The sequence below is a fragment of the Sander lucioperca genome, chromosome 23, assembly GCF_008315115.2.
Source record: "Sander lucioperca isolate FBNREF2018 chromosome 23, SLUC_FBN_1.2, whole genome shotgun sequence".
Taxonomy (NCBI): domain Eukaryota; kingdom Metazoa; phylum Chordata; class Actinopteri; order Perciformes; family Percidae; genus Sander; species Sander lucioperca.
The window spans coordinates 13,868,123-13,884,239 of NC_050195.1; the positions used below are offsets into that span (position 1 = coordinate 13,868,123).

At 41.2% G+C, this 16,117-nt stretch overlaps 1 protein-coding gene across 5 annotated transcripts in view; it reads left to right on the plus strand.

The window, feature by feature from the left end:
- slc12a7b (solute carrier family 12 member 7b) overlaps window positions 1-16,117 on the plus strand; it is a 105,733-nt gene that overhangs the window by 20,076 nt on the left and 69,540 nt on the right. Inside the window, exon 1 of one of the 5 annotated variants that reach the window (XM_031298268.2) lies at window positions 3,268-3,666. The exons of the other annotated variants lie outside the window; for them this stretch is intronic. Within the exon in view, the coding sequence (XP_031154128.1) occupies window positions 3,546-3,666 (121 nt within the window). The 5' untranslated portion in view covers window positions 3,268-3,545. Of the gene's footprint in view, window positions 1-3,267; window positions 3,667-16,117 lie in introns of those variants that run through there. 5 annotated transcript variants of the gene reach the window in all.

A 16,117-nucleotide genomic window follows, 5' to 3' on the forward strand; every position in this document is an offset into this window, starting at 1 on the left:
TGTCCGAGGTTTCTGCTTCTTACAGCTGGAACACACCGGGCGTCACTTTGCGTAGATAGGTGCCTGATCGTGTGCCTGGCCATTCATTCACTCTCTCTCTCTCTCTCTCTCTCTCTCTCTCTCTCTCTCTGTCTCTCTCTGTCTCTCTCTGTCTCTCTCTCTCTCTCTCTCTCTCTCTCTCTCTCTCTCTGAGTGGCTGGGTGCTTGGGGTTTGTGTTGTTACGTGTGTGTATGTGCTGTATTGTTTAATGTGGTCATGAATCTGTGAAATGTTGATGTAATATGTATCTGCTGCATGATTGTGTAACTCACACTATGTAGTTCTTTTAAAAAAAAAAAAAAAAAATATATATATATATATATATATATATAATAATTAGCTAGAATATTGGCTAGAAACCTTATATGCAACACATCTACACATAGTGTTATGGCTTTGACTGTGATAGTTATGTATGTAATAATGTGCGCTGCATTGTCCCTGACAAATAAACTAATAAAAAAAAAAATAGAAAGAGACAGGATGAGTGGGGAAACTGTGGTAATTGTGTGTGTGTGTGTGTGTGTGTGTGTGTGTGTGTCACTCTTTCTGTCAGTCGGTCTCTCTCTCTCCGTGTGCCTGATCATGTGTCTCGCTGTGAGAAGTCAAGACAGCCAAAATCACCATGAACCTAGATGTTTTATTTTGAAATGTTTTATTTTTGTAAAGTATCCGGCTGCACTGTGGTCTTCCTGTATGTGATTACCTGTCTGGCTTGACACATACTCTCGCATCTCGCGCAAGAAATGGAGGAGACGCCGAAACTATTGCTGCAGCGCACGACGTGCATGCTACGCGCCCGGTATGAACGGACAGATTGGATAACATGGGCGCCGAAATAAAAAGAGCTGTGCTACTCTGCTATACACACCCGGTGTGTTTCGACTGTTAAAAGGAAGTCTTTCCTAGCCGCTGTCACACCAAATGCATGCTCTTGTGGGAATTGTTGGGTCTGTGTAAATTATAGAGTGTAGACCTACTCTGTCTGTAAAGTGTCCTGAGATAACCTCTGTTATGATTTCAGCTGAGCGGAGGAGTCAGTGATTTTAACCAGGGCAGTTTCAGTACTGAGTTTAGGGCGGAAACCAGATTGGAAGGGTTCATGGAGGTTGTTTGAGTCAAGGTGGGACTGAAGCTGACTGGCAACTACCCTCGCAACTACCCTTTAAAGATGAAGGGAAGTTTGGAGATGGGCCTGTAATGGTTCAGGTCAGGGGCGGATTTAGTCATTTTGGGGCCCAAGGCAAACGCAGACATGGGGCCCTCTACATCTCATGTTTCCCCCCTTTTGTCAATCCTTATTTTTCTAAGAAAGTCCTACTTGTAACTTCTCTTCAGCAGTCTTCACACAGCAATGATGTCTAGACTTCGGGGGTCAGTTTCAGGTAGAAGGTTTAACAAACTCTGAGTCTAACCCTGATGTCTGAGTTGATTTACCCTGAGATGGGAAGAGTTTTCGGTTCCAGAACAGCTGATATGAGTTGGTTCAATCAACTCAGAGTAGGTTCACGCGCGTGCACCACCACAATAAAAAGGCAGCATGAATGGAGCCATGATTCTACGATTCACCATGGTAACAACCACAAACAAACGGGTCGGCGGAAATACTCATGCGCACAAACAGCGAGTTTGAACATGTATTTAGTTAAAAAAGTAAGACGGCGGCTGCTGCTGCAAAAGAGAGATAATTGGTGTGGGAGAAAATTGCTGCTCGAGTCAATGCGTAAGCATTAAAAGTGTATTAATTTCATATTTAATCACAGTTAACTTATAATATTAGCCTACTAGTGAAAACTGGAATTGTATTACACCTATAATTTCATTTGGGTGCAATCCTACTGGCGAAAAAGTAAACTACTAGGCTACTACTATATCCCATTCTGAGGCTGCAGCACCATGATCATTAACAGAACTATAATTTATAATCATTTATTTCTTTTTTATGTCTCTCACTGGTTTGTGTCCAGGGAACAATACAAAAAACTTTTAAAAAACGTTTCAGAGCGGGTCACACTTTTCTGACGAGTGGCTTTACTATTAGCCTACAGTATGATCTGATCACCAATAAAGAAAACTGCCGTTTGCAAAAAACGTAATGCGACACAAAGAATCTGCTGGGATGTTAAAGCATGTCCACGATGGTGGATGTTAGTGATATGAGGACGGATAAGGTATCTACATATCTGATGGACTGTGAAGAAAATACCTCTCAAATCGGTTATGTGGAAATGAAAATACATCTAGTCGGGACGCATATCATCTCCCGACGTAAACTCTCTGTGAAGTAATACAGCTTTTTCATCAACGGGATCGTTGATAAAAGGACATGACATGTTTGAGAAAAAAACGTTTTATAATCTGCCTAACAATAAGTTTTATGTATTAAGTTTTTATTCATGCAGATAACAAACTGCATTAAAATGCACCTGATACAGACTGAATGAATGAATGAGGAAATGAGAGAGAAGAAACCTCGAGTTTCTCTCAGTCTCCTCCCTCTGACACTGTGTCAGAGGGAGGAGACTGAGAGAAACTCGAGGAAAATTTTTTAACACTGTCCCAAAACATTTGTTTTGCCACTGCACACATTTTCTCAGGTTTTGAATCTAACCGCAGACCCATAATTGTCAGGCTTGTGTTTGTCTCTGTTGTCAACACTGCACCTCCTATTTCAGAGGTTGCTCTGAAGAGATAAGAGCATGAAGTTGACACATGCATTTATTTACTTCCCTCCCAACTCTTTGACTCCCTCAGTTCCCCCTCCCTCTCCCTGTGTATTTAAGTGTCTTTTCACAGTAACATACATTACACTTATAATGACATGTACATGCAATGCAGAGGTTGAATGTGTGTGTTAGCATGTGCATGCATGTGTGCTAACCCTCTTCAGGGGTATGTGTTTAAATGGTATGCGTCTTTAAATCAGCCCTGCCCACTTCTGACTATGCACATGGGCTCAAATAACACTGCATAGGAAGTGAGGAAATATAAATGTGTTTGTGGGTGCGCAAACCTTCCTCGTTGGAACAACTCTGGAGTTCCTCCTCTCTTTGAACAAAGGCAGAGGCTCTGCTCTCAGGCACAGAAAGAGCAACATGTATGCTCTCACACGCTCACGAGCACAAATGCATGTCATGTTTTTTTTCTAGTCTGTGTGTTTGTGAGTACTGCCCCCATTGGGCGGGACAGTCGTGCTCTTCCTTATTTGGATAGTTGGTGCGTCGGGGGGCTTGGGGTCACATGGGTGAATAGCAGAATCCTGGCGATAGGGACAAAAACTCAGATGTACGCCCTGACGTCTGCGCATGAGAGTAAAGTAAACCAGGGCAGTAAGTCTCGATGATAAAGCAAACAACTGAGGGGAGAGCAAGAGAGGAGTGACAGCTGTTGGACGGAGGAAGAGAGAGAGGTGCAGCAGAGCCGAGAGGGAGGGAGAGGGAGGAGAGAGGAGAAAGAGATAAGAGTGCGGCAAACAGGAGACAGAGAGGAAGCACATGGTGTAAAAATGCCTACCAACTTCACTGTTGTCCCAGTGAAGGACAACACTAAAAAGGCAAAAAAGGGGAACGAGGAGGACGATGTGGATGACAACAATGTGCTGAAAGAGGAAGAGGAGGACGCCACAGGTGAGATCAGATGTTGTTTTTTTAGCTCCATCAGGTGGTTGATTAACGCAAATGAGATATTTAATGCTAATTCAAAGTTCACAACTTTTTAAGCTCCACTAATTCACAGATCTCTATTCTGAAGTGAGACTTTACCAGCCTTAGCACCTTTTTAAAGTTTGAAACGCATCTTTACTTTTCTGTGACAGTAGATATAGAAGTAGTCCCAGCAAGTTCCAGACTTTGCAGAGAGTATCCAGTGGACGCTGATAATTTGGCTTAATTGCAAGGGTTACTGTTTCCTATGTTTTTTAGAAAGAACTGTTTATGGGCTGTGTGTGGGTGGATAATGTGTAGGGAAGACAGTGTATTTCAGGGAAGGCTTGTTCATTTTCCAGCAACTGCGTGAGATGACGGTTTCCCTCACACGCCACTGCCGCTCAGTGGAGTTGCACCTGAATTTTTGTTCCATTCCAGTGTTTCCCCTTTGGCCTGAATCTCTTTCCTAATTCCCTTTATTTACCCCATTCCATACCATAGGTTGCCTTTCTTTTGTATACAGTGTGTTTCTCAACAAACCATTTATTTTTATTCTATTTTTTTTCCTATTTCGTATTGTTTCAATATACTGCCAGGTCTCCAAGTGTTGTAGTTACAAAGACAGGACCAGCACAGATGCTCTAATTGGGACACCCATGACTTTTGCATATCCTAACATCTCTCTGTGTTGATTACCATTGACATGCAACCTCTGACATGACTCACCCTCTGAAGACCTTTCTGTGAACTTTAGTGTGCAACAAACAACATGATAACCCTAGTCTATGTCGATGACATTCCAATTCCGGGATTGTTCAGTTGCCGCCGGAAATTCTGCCGAATGTCCCTCTTTTTAGGCCGAATATCCATCACTTTCCGCTTTGTTTGTGTTGGCGTTCTAACCTCTGGTGGATTTGTGAGGACTATGGTTAACTGCTCCTCAGATCTCTGCAGGGTAAATCCAGACAGCTAGCTAGACTATCTGTCCAATCTGAGTTTTCTCTTTTGAACGTACACGTTCCACCAAAACAAGTTCCTTCCCGAGGCTGTTTTGCAGCAGCACCGTTGCTGTGTCCGGCGCTTAGCGCCACCCATGACGATTGTGATTGGTTTAAAGAAATGCCAATAAACCAGAGCACGTTTTGCTCCCGTCCCAGAATGCTGTGTGGACTAGCCAGACCCTCCTCCTCCGCAGCGCTCTGGCAATGCGAGACTAGGATAACCTTAACAAAGTGCCATTGTCTCAAGCATGATACATATTCCCATGTGAACCCTGCTGGACAAGACAAAATACATGCATTAACTTGAATAGCACTTGTCGGTGTATTACTGTATATGTGAAGTTCAGCAAATCTGCCCCCGTTCCCAATTTGAAAACTTTTCAAAACTTTGTGAAGCCTGATATAGTACCTGTTTTTAATAACAGTTAGTAGAAGGCCAGCTTTCTGGACTTGGTAACACTTGGCTTAACTTTGCCCCACTAATCTGAATACCTTTTTCTTGACACGTAATTCATTCTACCTTGACATCAATGTAACAATAGAGATTTGGTGTTTGAACAAAATTGTTTCCCTTCTCTTTGGCTTCTGCCAAGAGTATCAGCCTGATATTTACCTGTTTGAAGGCATAAAGCCAGGGCAAAGTTTTAAAGCCCTCTCTTTTTTTCCCAGAATATTCAGCAGGGAGAGGTCATGGAGTGCATATTTAACAAACTCCTCTCTAACACTCCATGTTTTGCCAGACTGTTGTTAGTGAAGTCTCTGCTTTTACAGCACTTCCACACTAGAGCGAATCAGTTCCCAGTATTTAATTTCTGCCGTGGAGCTGCAATTACGGCTGCATGCTGGGTAAGATTTTACAGACTGTTGGAGAGAGAATGGCATTTTATTATGATAGTAATGCAGGATATCATACTGCGGCGTGCTTTGGTTTCCCCCCCAGTGCATGTTTGTGCGCATGCAACCATAATAACCAACATAATGAGACATAGATACAGTGCAAGAAATACAAATGTTTAAGTAGAAGTAAAGTGAGATTAGGTTGAAAAGTAAGAGTAGGTTAAAAAAATGATGTTGCTAAAACAATGGATTGTACAAATGCTATTGTAGTGCAATGTGAACATGAAAAAAATGCAGTGTCCACATAAATACAGTACGAACATAAAGTACAGTGTGAGTAGAAGTAGCAGCAGTTCAAGAGAATGGTTGAAGGGTTACTAGGGAGGGTCCTTAATAGGGTAAATGTTGCTCATGATCATGTTGTGTAGGGAGGGCCGGGTCAAATAGCAGTCACTGTTATTGATTATCCCACTGGCTTGCTTCCTGTTGGCTGAGTGGGGGGAGGTGAGACCCCACCCCTGTGCTGTAATGTAATGTCCAGTTCTTCTCATTCACTCTGAATTCATTGTTTGTCTTACCCTCCCTTTCAGTTCTGTCTCTATTCCTGTTGCCTTTTTCCTTCTGAAAATGAGGTTTGTGTCCTAGCTAACTCCGCATCTCATGAACCCAGTATTTACAGGGTTTCCGCCGGGGTCTTAAAAAATCTAGAAAAGTCTAAAATTTCAAAATCTGAATGTGAGTTCAATTTGAATACATTTATTTACTTTGCAAGTACTTTTGTGACTCTGCATTTCTTTGTACTTTAATGTCGTGATATAGGTCTTAAATTTAATTCATAAAAAAAAAGTAAAGTCTTACATTTGACTTGGTAAAACCTGCAGAAACCCTCTATTTAGGAGGTCCAGTTTTGACTTCTGAGACATTTGTTTAATATCCTGGTAAAGTAAAAGCATAGATCAAATAATGTCAGACTTCAATCCCTTTTGGGTGTTTTTGTGTCACCCTCTTCTACCTTATCTCACACAGTTAGCCATTCTTCTAACAAGAAATGTCCACAACACAACAAGTTAATTAAAAAATATGTTCTGTGTGAATCTGTGGTGGAAGGAAAAGTAACAAGTGTTCAAACAACAAAACAAGACTGTATACTGAATGCCAACTTGATATCTTGGCCAATTCAGTGCTATTTGTTCCTCTCTTCTATGTGTATCCACATGAAAACACTTTGAAACACAACAGAAGAGCTTGGCTTGTGTTTTGCCAATGAAACACACATAAACAGTGTTATTGACTGCACTTTTTAAAACATTTAAAACCAGTTCATTGTTGACATAGCTCACAGTTGGTGAGGCCTAACAGTGCCTGTGCACTGTAGGTTTCACTGTGTGTAACTGAACTGAAAGTCTCTGTTTGACTATGTACTGCTGAGTTGATGGTTCTATTATCCTGAGAATTCTTTGGCTTAAAAATCCCTTCATCACCTTATTGTTACCCCTCTTCTCATTGGGGATTCCACTGGACTCAAGCTTATTGTTAATTTGAGGGTCTGAATTTACTGTATAAGTTCACAGTGCCTTTTGCTGAAGTTGTTTCTTTTTGCTTTTATAGTCTTTTATAAAGGCTTATATTCAGTTTATCTTCAGTCATCTAAAGCTGACATTAGGCAACTGTATTTGAAATTGTTTAGATTAATAAAATCCATAAGGGCTCCATTTGTCTTATTTTCTCTGCCGCATAGGGCAGACAGATTTTTGACAGAACACAGGGTTGCATAGGTGCGTGATGAGAATCTCCATGGCAGTGGGGCGGTGTGTGAGCAGGAGCGTACATAATCGTCAGAAATTCTGTGGGAGGTGGCTGGCGCGGGATTAAAATAACAGCCCTGTGTAGACCTCTAGTATTGACTCCCCAAGAGTGAATGTATGTTATAGTACAGCCCAGTCTCACAGCAGTTCGTGAAATGGTCACGTAATTTAATCTATTGAGTTGTGTACACGGGCACGTTTAACTTGTTTTTTTTGTGATGGTCAGCGCATTTTTTTAACTTAATGTACAACAAACACAGGACTTTCACTCAGGAGACCGGGGATGTGTCCCGCGTGTCACGTTTCCTAAACCCAACCGTCCTGTTCTTCTTTACCTAAACCCAAATGTCCTGTTCTTCTTTACCTAAACCCAACCGTCCCATTCTTCTTTACCTAAACCCAACCGTCCCATTCTTCTTTACCTAAACCCAACCGTCCCATTCTTTTTTACCTAAACCCAACCGTCCTGTTCTTCTTTACCTAAACCCAACTGTCCTGTTCTTCTTTACCTAAACCCAACCGTCCTGTTCTTCTTTACCTAAACCCAACTGTCCTGTTCTTCTTTACCTAAACCCAACCGTCCTGTTCTTCTTTACCTAAACCCAACTGTCCTGTTCTTCTTTACCTAAACCCAACCGTCCTGTTCTTCTTTACCTAAACCCAACTGTCCTGTTCTTCTTTACCTAAACCCAACCGTCCTGTTCTTCTTTACCTAAACCCAACTGTCCTGTTCTTCTTTACCTAAACCCAACCGTCCCGTTCTTCTTTTCCTAAACCCAACCATCCCGTTCTTCTTTTCCTAAACCCAACCGTCCTGTTCTTCTTTTCTTAAACCCAACCGTCCCGTTCTTCTTTTACTAAATCCAACCGTCACACCCACATCATGGAATCTTTGGCGATTGTGTTCATTTCACGGCCGATTGACAGACAGAATCGCGCTGTGATCACGAAACCCGACTGACAGAAAGAATCGTGCCGTGATCACGAAAGATGCTTCCCATTGAAATACATTAGTTTAAAAAACGTGCTGACCATCATGAAAAAAACGAGATAAATCTATCCATGTACACAAATCGATAGATTCAAAATGACGTGACCATTTCACGAACTTAGAGGTGCAACGATGAATCAATTAATCGATTAGTTGTCAACTATTAAATTAATCGCCAACTATTTTGATAATACATTAATCGTTTGAGTCATTTTTTTATTAAAAAAAAAGAGATTTCTCTGATTCCAGCTTGTTAAATGTGAATGTTGTTCTAGTTTCTTCTCTCCTCTGTGACAATAAACTGAATATCTTTGAGTTTTGGACAAAACAAGACATTTGAGGACGTCATCTTAGGCTTTGGGAAACACTAATCCACATGTTTCACCATGTTTTGACATTTTTATAGATCAAACAACTAATCGATTAATCGAGAAAATAATCAACAGATTAATCGACTATGAAAATAATCGTTAGTTGCAGCCCTACACGAACTGCCGTGAGACTGTGTGGTATAGTAGTACGTAGGCAGAGCCTTCACTGTGGGATTTATACTTGTGCGCTGGTGTGTCAGTGTTCCACCACCTGCTAGTAGGCCTATATCCTCAACTTCCAGGCGCCGCTGCATTACCTCCTCTTTAGCTGGAGAGTTTGCTTCTGCGTTTGTGGGCTCACAGTTTTATGCAAAGAATGGTCTGGTATCTCCCTCTTCCCCAGATAACATTCTCTCTGTGTTCCACTCCACATGTACTGACATTTTGGACTCTATTGCCCCTGTTCGGACTAAAACTATTATACCTAAGGCGGACCCCTGGCTAAATGACACCACAAGGGCCCTTAGGCAACACTGCAGAAAAGCTGAACGAAGGTGGAAGAAGGACAATTTGCATGTATCTCTGGGTTTATTAAGGGACAGTCTAGCAGCATACCAGAAGGCTGTGAAGGTGGCGAAGATGCAGCATCTCTCATCTCTCATAGCTAGCAGTTGCCATGAACCTAGAGTGTTATTCAATGTGATAATCTCTGTTGTGAATCCATGCACCTCTGCTCCGACAGATGTTTCAAACAGTACTTGTGAGAATTTTCTCTGTTATTTTATTGACAAAATTGCTTCTGTCAGGCAAAACGCCAGTGCTAATGTCAATGTGTTTGTACCTGCTGCTCCTACGCACTCTGCTGTGTTTGGGGAATTTCAGCCAGTTTCTCTGACATTGCTAACTGAGGTAGTGCAACACATGAAACCGACCAACTGTCCTTTAGACATTGTTCCTGCCAGGATAGTGAAGGAGGTTTTTAATAGCACCATTGGGTCAAGTCTTCTTACTTTTTTTAATTCCTGTCTTAGCTTAGGTTCTGTCCCAGCTGCTTTTAAACATGCTGTGGTCAGACCCCTACTTAAGAAGCCTCAGCTTGACCCCACAGTATTGTCCAATTTTAGACCAGTTTCACATCTGCCTTTTCTGTCAAAGGTTTTGGAAAAAGTTGTTTTTATACAGCTACAAGCCTTTTTACAACTGAACTTTGTGTTTGAAAAATTTCAATCTGGTTTTAGATCACGTCATAGCACTGAGTCTGCACTGCTTAGAGTACACAATGATATTGCCTTGACTGTAGATGCCAGGAATCCGGCTGTTTTAATGCTTTTGGACCATGCAGTCCTCCTCTCTCGCCTTGATCAGTGTGTAGGCATCCGAGGCTCAGTACTTACATGGTTTAGATCCTATTTGACAAATAGAAGCTTCTCGGTCATGATTGGTGACTTATCCTCGTCAACTGCTCCTCTCTCCTGTGGGGTACCCCATGGTTCTATTATTGGCCCCATTCGGTTTTCCTTATATATGTTGCCTTTAGGGGCTATTATAGGAAAACATAACCTGTCTTTTCATTGTTATGCAGATGATTTACAAATTTATTTGCCTATGAAACCGAATGACAGTGTCGCACTAGACTCCCTGCTTATCTGTATTAATGATATTAAGTTGTGGCTTTCACAAAACTTTCTTCATTTGAATGAAGCTAAAACTGAGTGTATCGTCTTTAGTACTTCAGGTATGCCAAACTGTCCAGCTGTGAGTTTGGGAGCCCTGGCTTCATACCTTAAGCCAGCTGTCAAAAATCTGGGGGTTACTTTTGATTGCAACTTGAAATTTGATAAGCAAATCAGCAATGTTGTTAGAATGAGCTTTTTCCAGCTTCGTCTCCTGGCTAAAGTTAAACCCTTCCTTAACAGGCATGATCTAGAAAAGGCGATTCATGCTTTTATTAGTTCAAGGTTGGATTACTGTAATGCTCTCTATGTTGGTCTGAATCAGACCTCCATCTCACGACTTCAACTTGTACAAAATGCTGCTGCTCACTTTTTAACTAACACATCCAGACATGCACACATCACTCCTATTCTCTACACCCTTCATTGGCTCCCTGTGCGTTTTAGAATCGTTTTTAAGATTTTATTGTTTGTTTTCAAGGCCTTAAACGGCCTGGCCCCGGATTATTTGTCCGAGATCTTAACCCTGCGTGTGCACAACCGGTCCTTGCGGTCCTCAAATCAGCTGGTTTTAGAAGTCCCAAGGTCAAAGTACAAACGCTGGGGTGATCAGGCTTTTGCAGTTGCTGCCCCGAGACTCTGGAACAAATTACCCCCTGAAATTCGGACGACTACAGATGTAGCACTTTTTAGGTCGAAACTGAAAACTTATCTGTTTAGAAAGGCTTTTAATACATAGTAGTGGTGTGACAATTTCCTTCTCCTATTTATATGCAACCTCTTCTGACTTTGTTTCTTTGTGTCATTCTTTTTATTGTATATGTTACACGATGTGTGTTTTAGTCTTGATTCTGATGTTAAGCACTTTGGATACCTGTTGGTTAATGTAAAGTGCTATATAAATAAATGTTGATTGATTGATTGATTGATTTCGGTCAGAAATCTGTAGCAGGAAAAGTGAACCCTCTCCTTGATTTCAAGTTGTTTAAGGAGAACCAGGAAATGAGTTGAGGGGAATGCAACCAGTCGCAGTCAGGGTTTTTCCTGGCTCAGAATGTGCCTTTGGGTGGACAGATATTAAGTGGGGGGTCTGAGGCTCCTTCCCCAAGAAATGTTGAACGTCAAAAGAGTATTTTTCTGTATTCTGATACATTTTTAGGCACAAATTTGAGTTGAAAACTACTTTATTTATGTCAAGGAAAACACAAACTTATTGTGGCAGGTAACAAATCAAAATATAAAAATAATAGAATATAATGCAGTAAAGAAGCTTTCACATCCGACTACACTTGACCACAAAGTCCAGTTCATTTGATTAATATGAACAGGCCATGAAGGTAACTTTTTTCCCCCAAGGAGCACATTTTGCTCCTAAGTTAAAAAAGTTGAGTGACTTTCATAAGGTGACTGCCATTACTGTTGTAGCTAATGTGTACCATAATACAATTGTGTTATGAATACAAAATGTGATGAAGTGTTATGTTTTCTGTTTTGAAATACATTCTTTCGATCAATAAATTATTAGTGATGTTGAATATACAGTAGTAGTGTAAAGGACCGCCCCTACTGTTCGGCATGCATATGAACTGCTGATTAATTGCAAAGTTTAACCTTCATAGTGTCAAATACAGTTTAACTGCTGCTGTTATGTGAACAGGGCTCAGCAGAGAGACGGAGCGGGACGCTGCTGCCTCTGCAGCTCGTTAAGGGAATTAGTCAATGCCGATACAGGCTTGAACATGTGGTTTTCATGCCTGCTATCGTACAGCTCGCATTAGCTGTTAAAACTAACTGTACCTAAACATGTAATTGGACTACAATTTAACGCGCCTACGAGATGTTTATAACCGGTTATGAAACGGTCATAATTTAAATACTAATAGATGGCAGGGCAGCCCGCCGTGCGGACAGACAGCAGTCACCATGCGCCCGTCCAGCATGGTCACTGGGAGAGTCCGGTACAGCCTGACTCTGCAAACGGAGGTCCCATTAGTGCTAGCTTCACAGCGGAACGTTCAGATCCAGTCAAATCAGCGCCAGCCGCAAGAGTATATAGTGGCTGTGGATGAGAGGGAGGCTGTCTGCTAAAAAAATTGACGTTTTGGCGCTCTGGATTTTCTTTTGGCACTGGCTGAAAACCCTGACAGTTGTTGTGGTCTGCGTCGCTGCGATGTGTAGTTACAGTTCTGGGAAAGTGCATGTCAGGCTACGGCATAGGCAGAGAGTTCGTATCTACGTGTACCTACATACGTAGCCTACCTACGGCGTAGATTTAACGCAGAACCATGAGTCAAGCTTTAGTCTGTTCATTGTGTTACAAAGGGTATATATGCACAACGCTGCACAAAGCCACGCTTTTTGAATAAATGACACATATAGGCCTGTCGCAATATGCAATAAATCAATTAATCGCATGATAAATAAAAATGAGCTCGGTCATTTTTTAATTGAAATTATCGCGGCCTATTTTATTTATTGTTTTTGATTGCGTTTGTTTCTTATTCCAGTGCATTTTTTGTTAACAGAGACTGAGAGTCCATTTTATTTCTTGTTTTTGTTCATTTATTGTGGATATTTAAAATGGCTTCCAGTGTTAAATATTCTTTAGAAATAAAAGTTTATTGATCTTTGAAAAGATGTACCTGCATTATTATGCCATTATCATTAGATGGAAATGGTCTCATAACAACAACATTATCGTTTATCGCAATCATTTCTGGGACAATTTATCATCCAGCAACATTTGTTATCGTGACAGGCCTAGACACATAGTATGTGGAGCGTATGGCTTCAGTAGCAGTATGTGTGTTGATAGTGGTTGGTTGTGACCTAATAAATCCCTTGTTTACAAAGCTAAATGCAAAACTGCTTTAGTAAAATGCAACCTTATTGTAGTGTTTAAGCTGAAAATAAGCAGGTGATTGGACCAAGTGCCTGCGGTGGTGCTGCCTCTGTCCGTTGGTCCGTCTGCCCATCTGTCCCAGACATGTGTTTCCTGTTTTTTTTCCCAGGCAGGTCTGGTTCTGTTCAAAGCTGCCATCTGTATGTGGCTGTTTGTATTTTCTGTTTCTCCTTCTCTCCCTATTATGTTGTTTAGTCTCTATGCTTTTGCATACTGCCCATGTCACTAGCTGTATTTTACAAGCGTCACATGCAATATGTTTTCAGCAAGCTACCATACAATCATGATGGCAGTCAGATGTTGGGGTTTGAATTACATGTCTTAAACTAGTTTCTTACAATCTATGTGAGTAATACATGTTCAACTGTGTTGCGAGAACCTAGATAATTTGTTTGGGTGACTTATCCTTTCAGTCGAATAGTTTACCCAATAATATTTCACTCATTAGCATCAGCTTTCTCAACCTTGTACCATTGTATCAAAAGTCACACGTTGGATTATCCATAACTAATACTTTAATCTCTAACCTAATCATTTTCCATGTGTATATTTTTCTTCCTAGACAGTGGTTGTCTTTTTTTGTATCAAAACTTGCATTGAATCCTTCAAATAATGTTCCTTTGCGGTGCATTAGCAAGCAATTACCAAGCTACCATCAGTGTGGTTGAAATAAAGCAACAGGTTGCCAAAGGGGAGCTTCTCAAAATCCCCAACGATTCAGGGAGGGCTCCTTCAGTGTGGGAACATAATGACCTGAGTTCATGCCTCTACATTCTGTTTTGGGTTATGACTGGTATAGTCTTACATTGCCAGACCTTCCTCCACAGCGCTGCGGAGGAGAGTCTGGCTAGTCCACACAGCATTCTGGGATAGGTGAAAAACGTGCTTTGGTTTATTGGCATTTCTTTAAACCAAACAAAATCGTCATGCCTCTGCAAAATAGTCTCAGGAAGGAACTTGTTTTGGTGGAACATGTGTACGTTAGTCATGCAACAGAAAACTCAGATTGGACAGATAGTCTAGCTAGCTGTCTGGATTTACCCTGCAGAGATCTGAGGAGCAGTTAACCATAGTCCTCACAAATCCACCAGAGGTTAGAACGCCAACACAAAGAAAGAGGAAGGAGACGGACATCCGGTCTAAATGAGGGAAATCCGGCGGCACCGGAGCAATCCCGGAAGTGGAACGTTGTGGATATAGACCATGACTGGTATGACTGTTTGAACTGTAAAGTTGGGAAAGAAACTTTGAGATTAAGTTGAGGTTGATAATGACAGTTAAGGAAATGTATTATGGGATGTATGAGGAATGGCTTATTAGCTATAATAAGCCATGTATGTTATTGAAGTTCCCAGTTTGGTTTGAGGGGTGTGGGAGTCTTCCTGTGTCCTCAGCAAGCATACCATGTCTTTTTTTCTCTGTGAAGATGGTGTTCCTAACGTAACGTTGGTTTCAGTCAGGTCAGATCAATATACCTTATGCACTTCAATTCAGACATTCAAATGTATTTTATATAGATATATTACATATTGTATAATCCCTCCAATACTCAAAATTTTGCACTACTGTACGTACTGTATAGTTATTTATTCTGTATTACCATAGCCATAGTCATAGCCTGTTCATAGCCTGCATATACCTGTAGTAATAGACACTCATATAGACACATATATTTATATATAATTGCATACCTTGTACTCTGTATATACTGTAGCATATGTTATTTAATCACTGCTTAAAGCACTTCTGGTTAGACGCTAACTACATTTCGTTGCTATGTACTTGTGACATGTGCAATGACAATAATAACAAATAACAAAAAGTTGAATAAGAATATTAGTCAAGGCTGCCGCTTGTCTCTGTGGTGTAGTATGCTGATTGGTGTGTATTGTATGTGAGTGAAGAATGAATGCAGGGAAGAGAAAAGAGAGAGAGAAGATTACTTTAGGAATGTAGGGTGTGAGACAAGGACTGGGACATGACACAATGTGCCGTGACGTATTAGCCCACAGAATATTTGATTTAGCAAGGCCAGCCTTGAAACTTAGTGTGTGTGTTACATATTTAAAAAAAAATAAAAAATATATATATATAATATATATTACGCTCTGCTGTGCCCTGCTATGCCCTGCTACGTCCTGCTACGCCCTGCAAAGTCCTGCTACGCTCTGCAGTGCCCTGCTACGTCCTGCTACGCCCTGCAAAGTCCTGCTACGCTCTGCAGTGCCCTGCTACGTCCTGCTACGCCCTGCTACGTCCTGCTACGCTCTGCTGTGCCCTACTACGTCCTGCTACACCCTGCTATGCTCTGCTATGCCCTGCTACGTCCTGTAACGCCCTGCAGTGCCCTGCTATGCCATGAACTACTACAACTACTATTTCTAGTCACTGTTCCATTATCTTTATTGTGACTATTATTGCCACTGTTCATAACACCCCCAACTGGCACCGTCAGACACCGCCTACCAAGAGCCTGGGTCTGTCCCAGGTTTCTCCCTTAAAGAAAGTTTTTCTCACCACCCGAGGTTTCTTCCTAAAAGGAAGTTTTTCCTCGCCACTGTCGCACTAAATGCTTGCTCTTGGGGGAATTACTAGAATTGTTGGGTCTTTGTAAATTATAGAGTGTGGTCTAGACCTACTCTATCTGTAAAGTGTCTTGACTCTTGTTATGATTTGATACTATAAATAAAATTGAATTGAATTGAAATAAAAAGAAATACAGCAGTTAACCGCCACCTCTGTTAAACCTCAAGCATTTGCTTAACACTATATACAACTAAAATATAAACTTAACTGAGATTTGGCCAAACATGGGAGGTCCTCAAAGCTACATAACCAGTATGAACACGTGGTTTGAGGTTTTGTTTTGAGGCTTGCAAAGATAAGGACAGGCAAAATATTCAGGTTGAGACT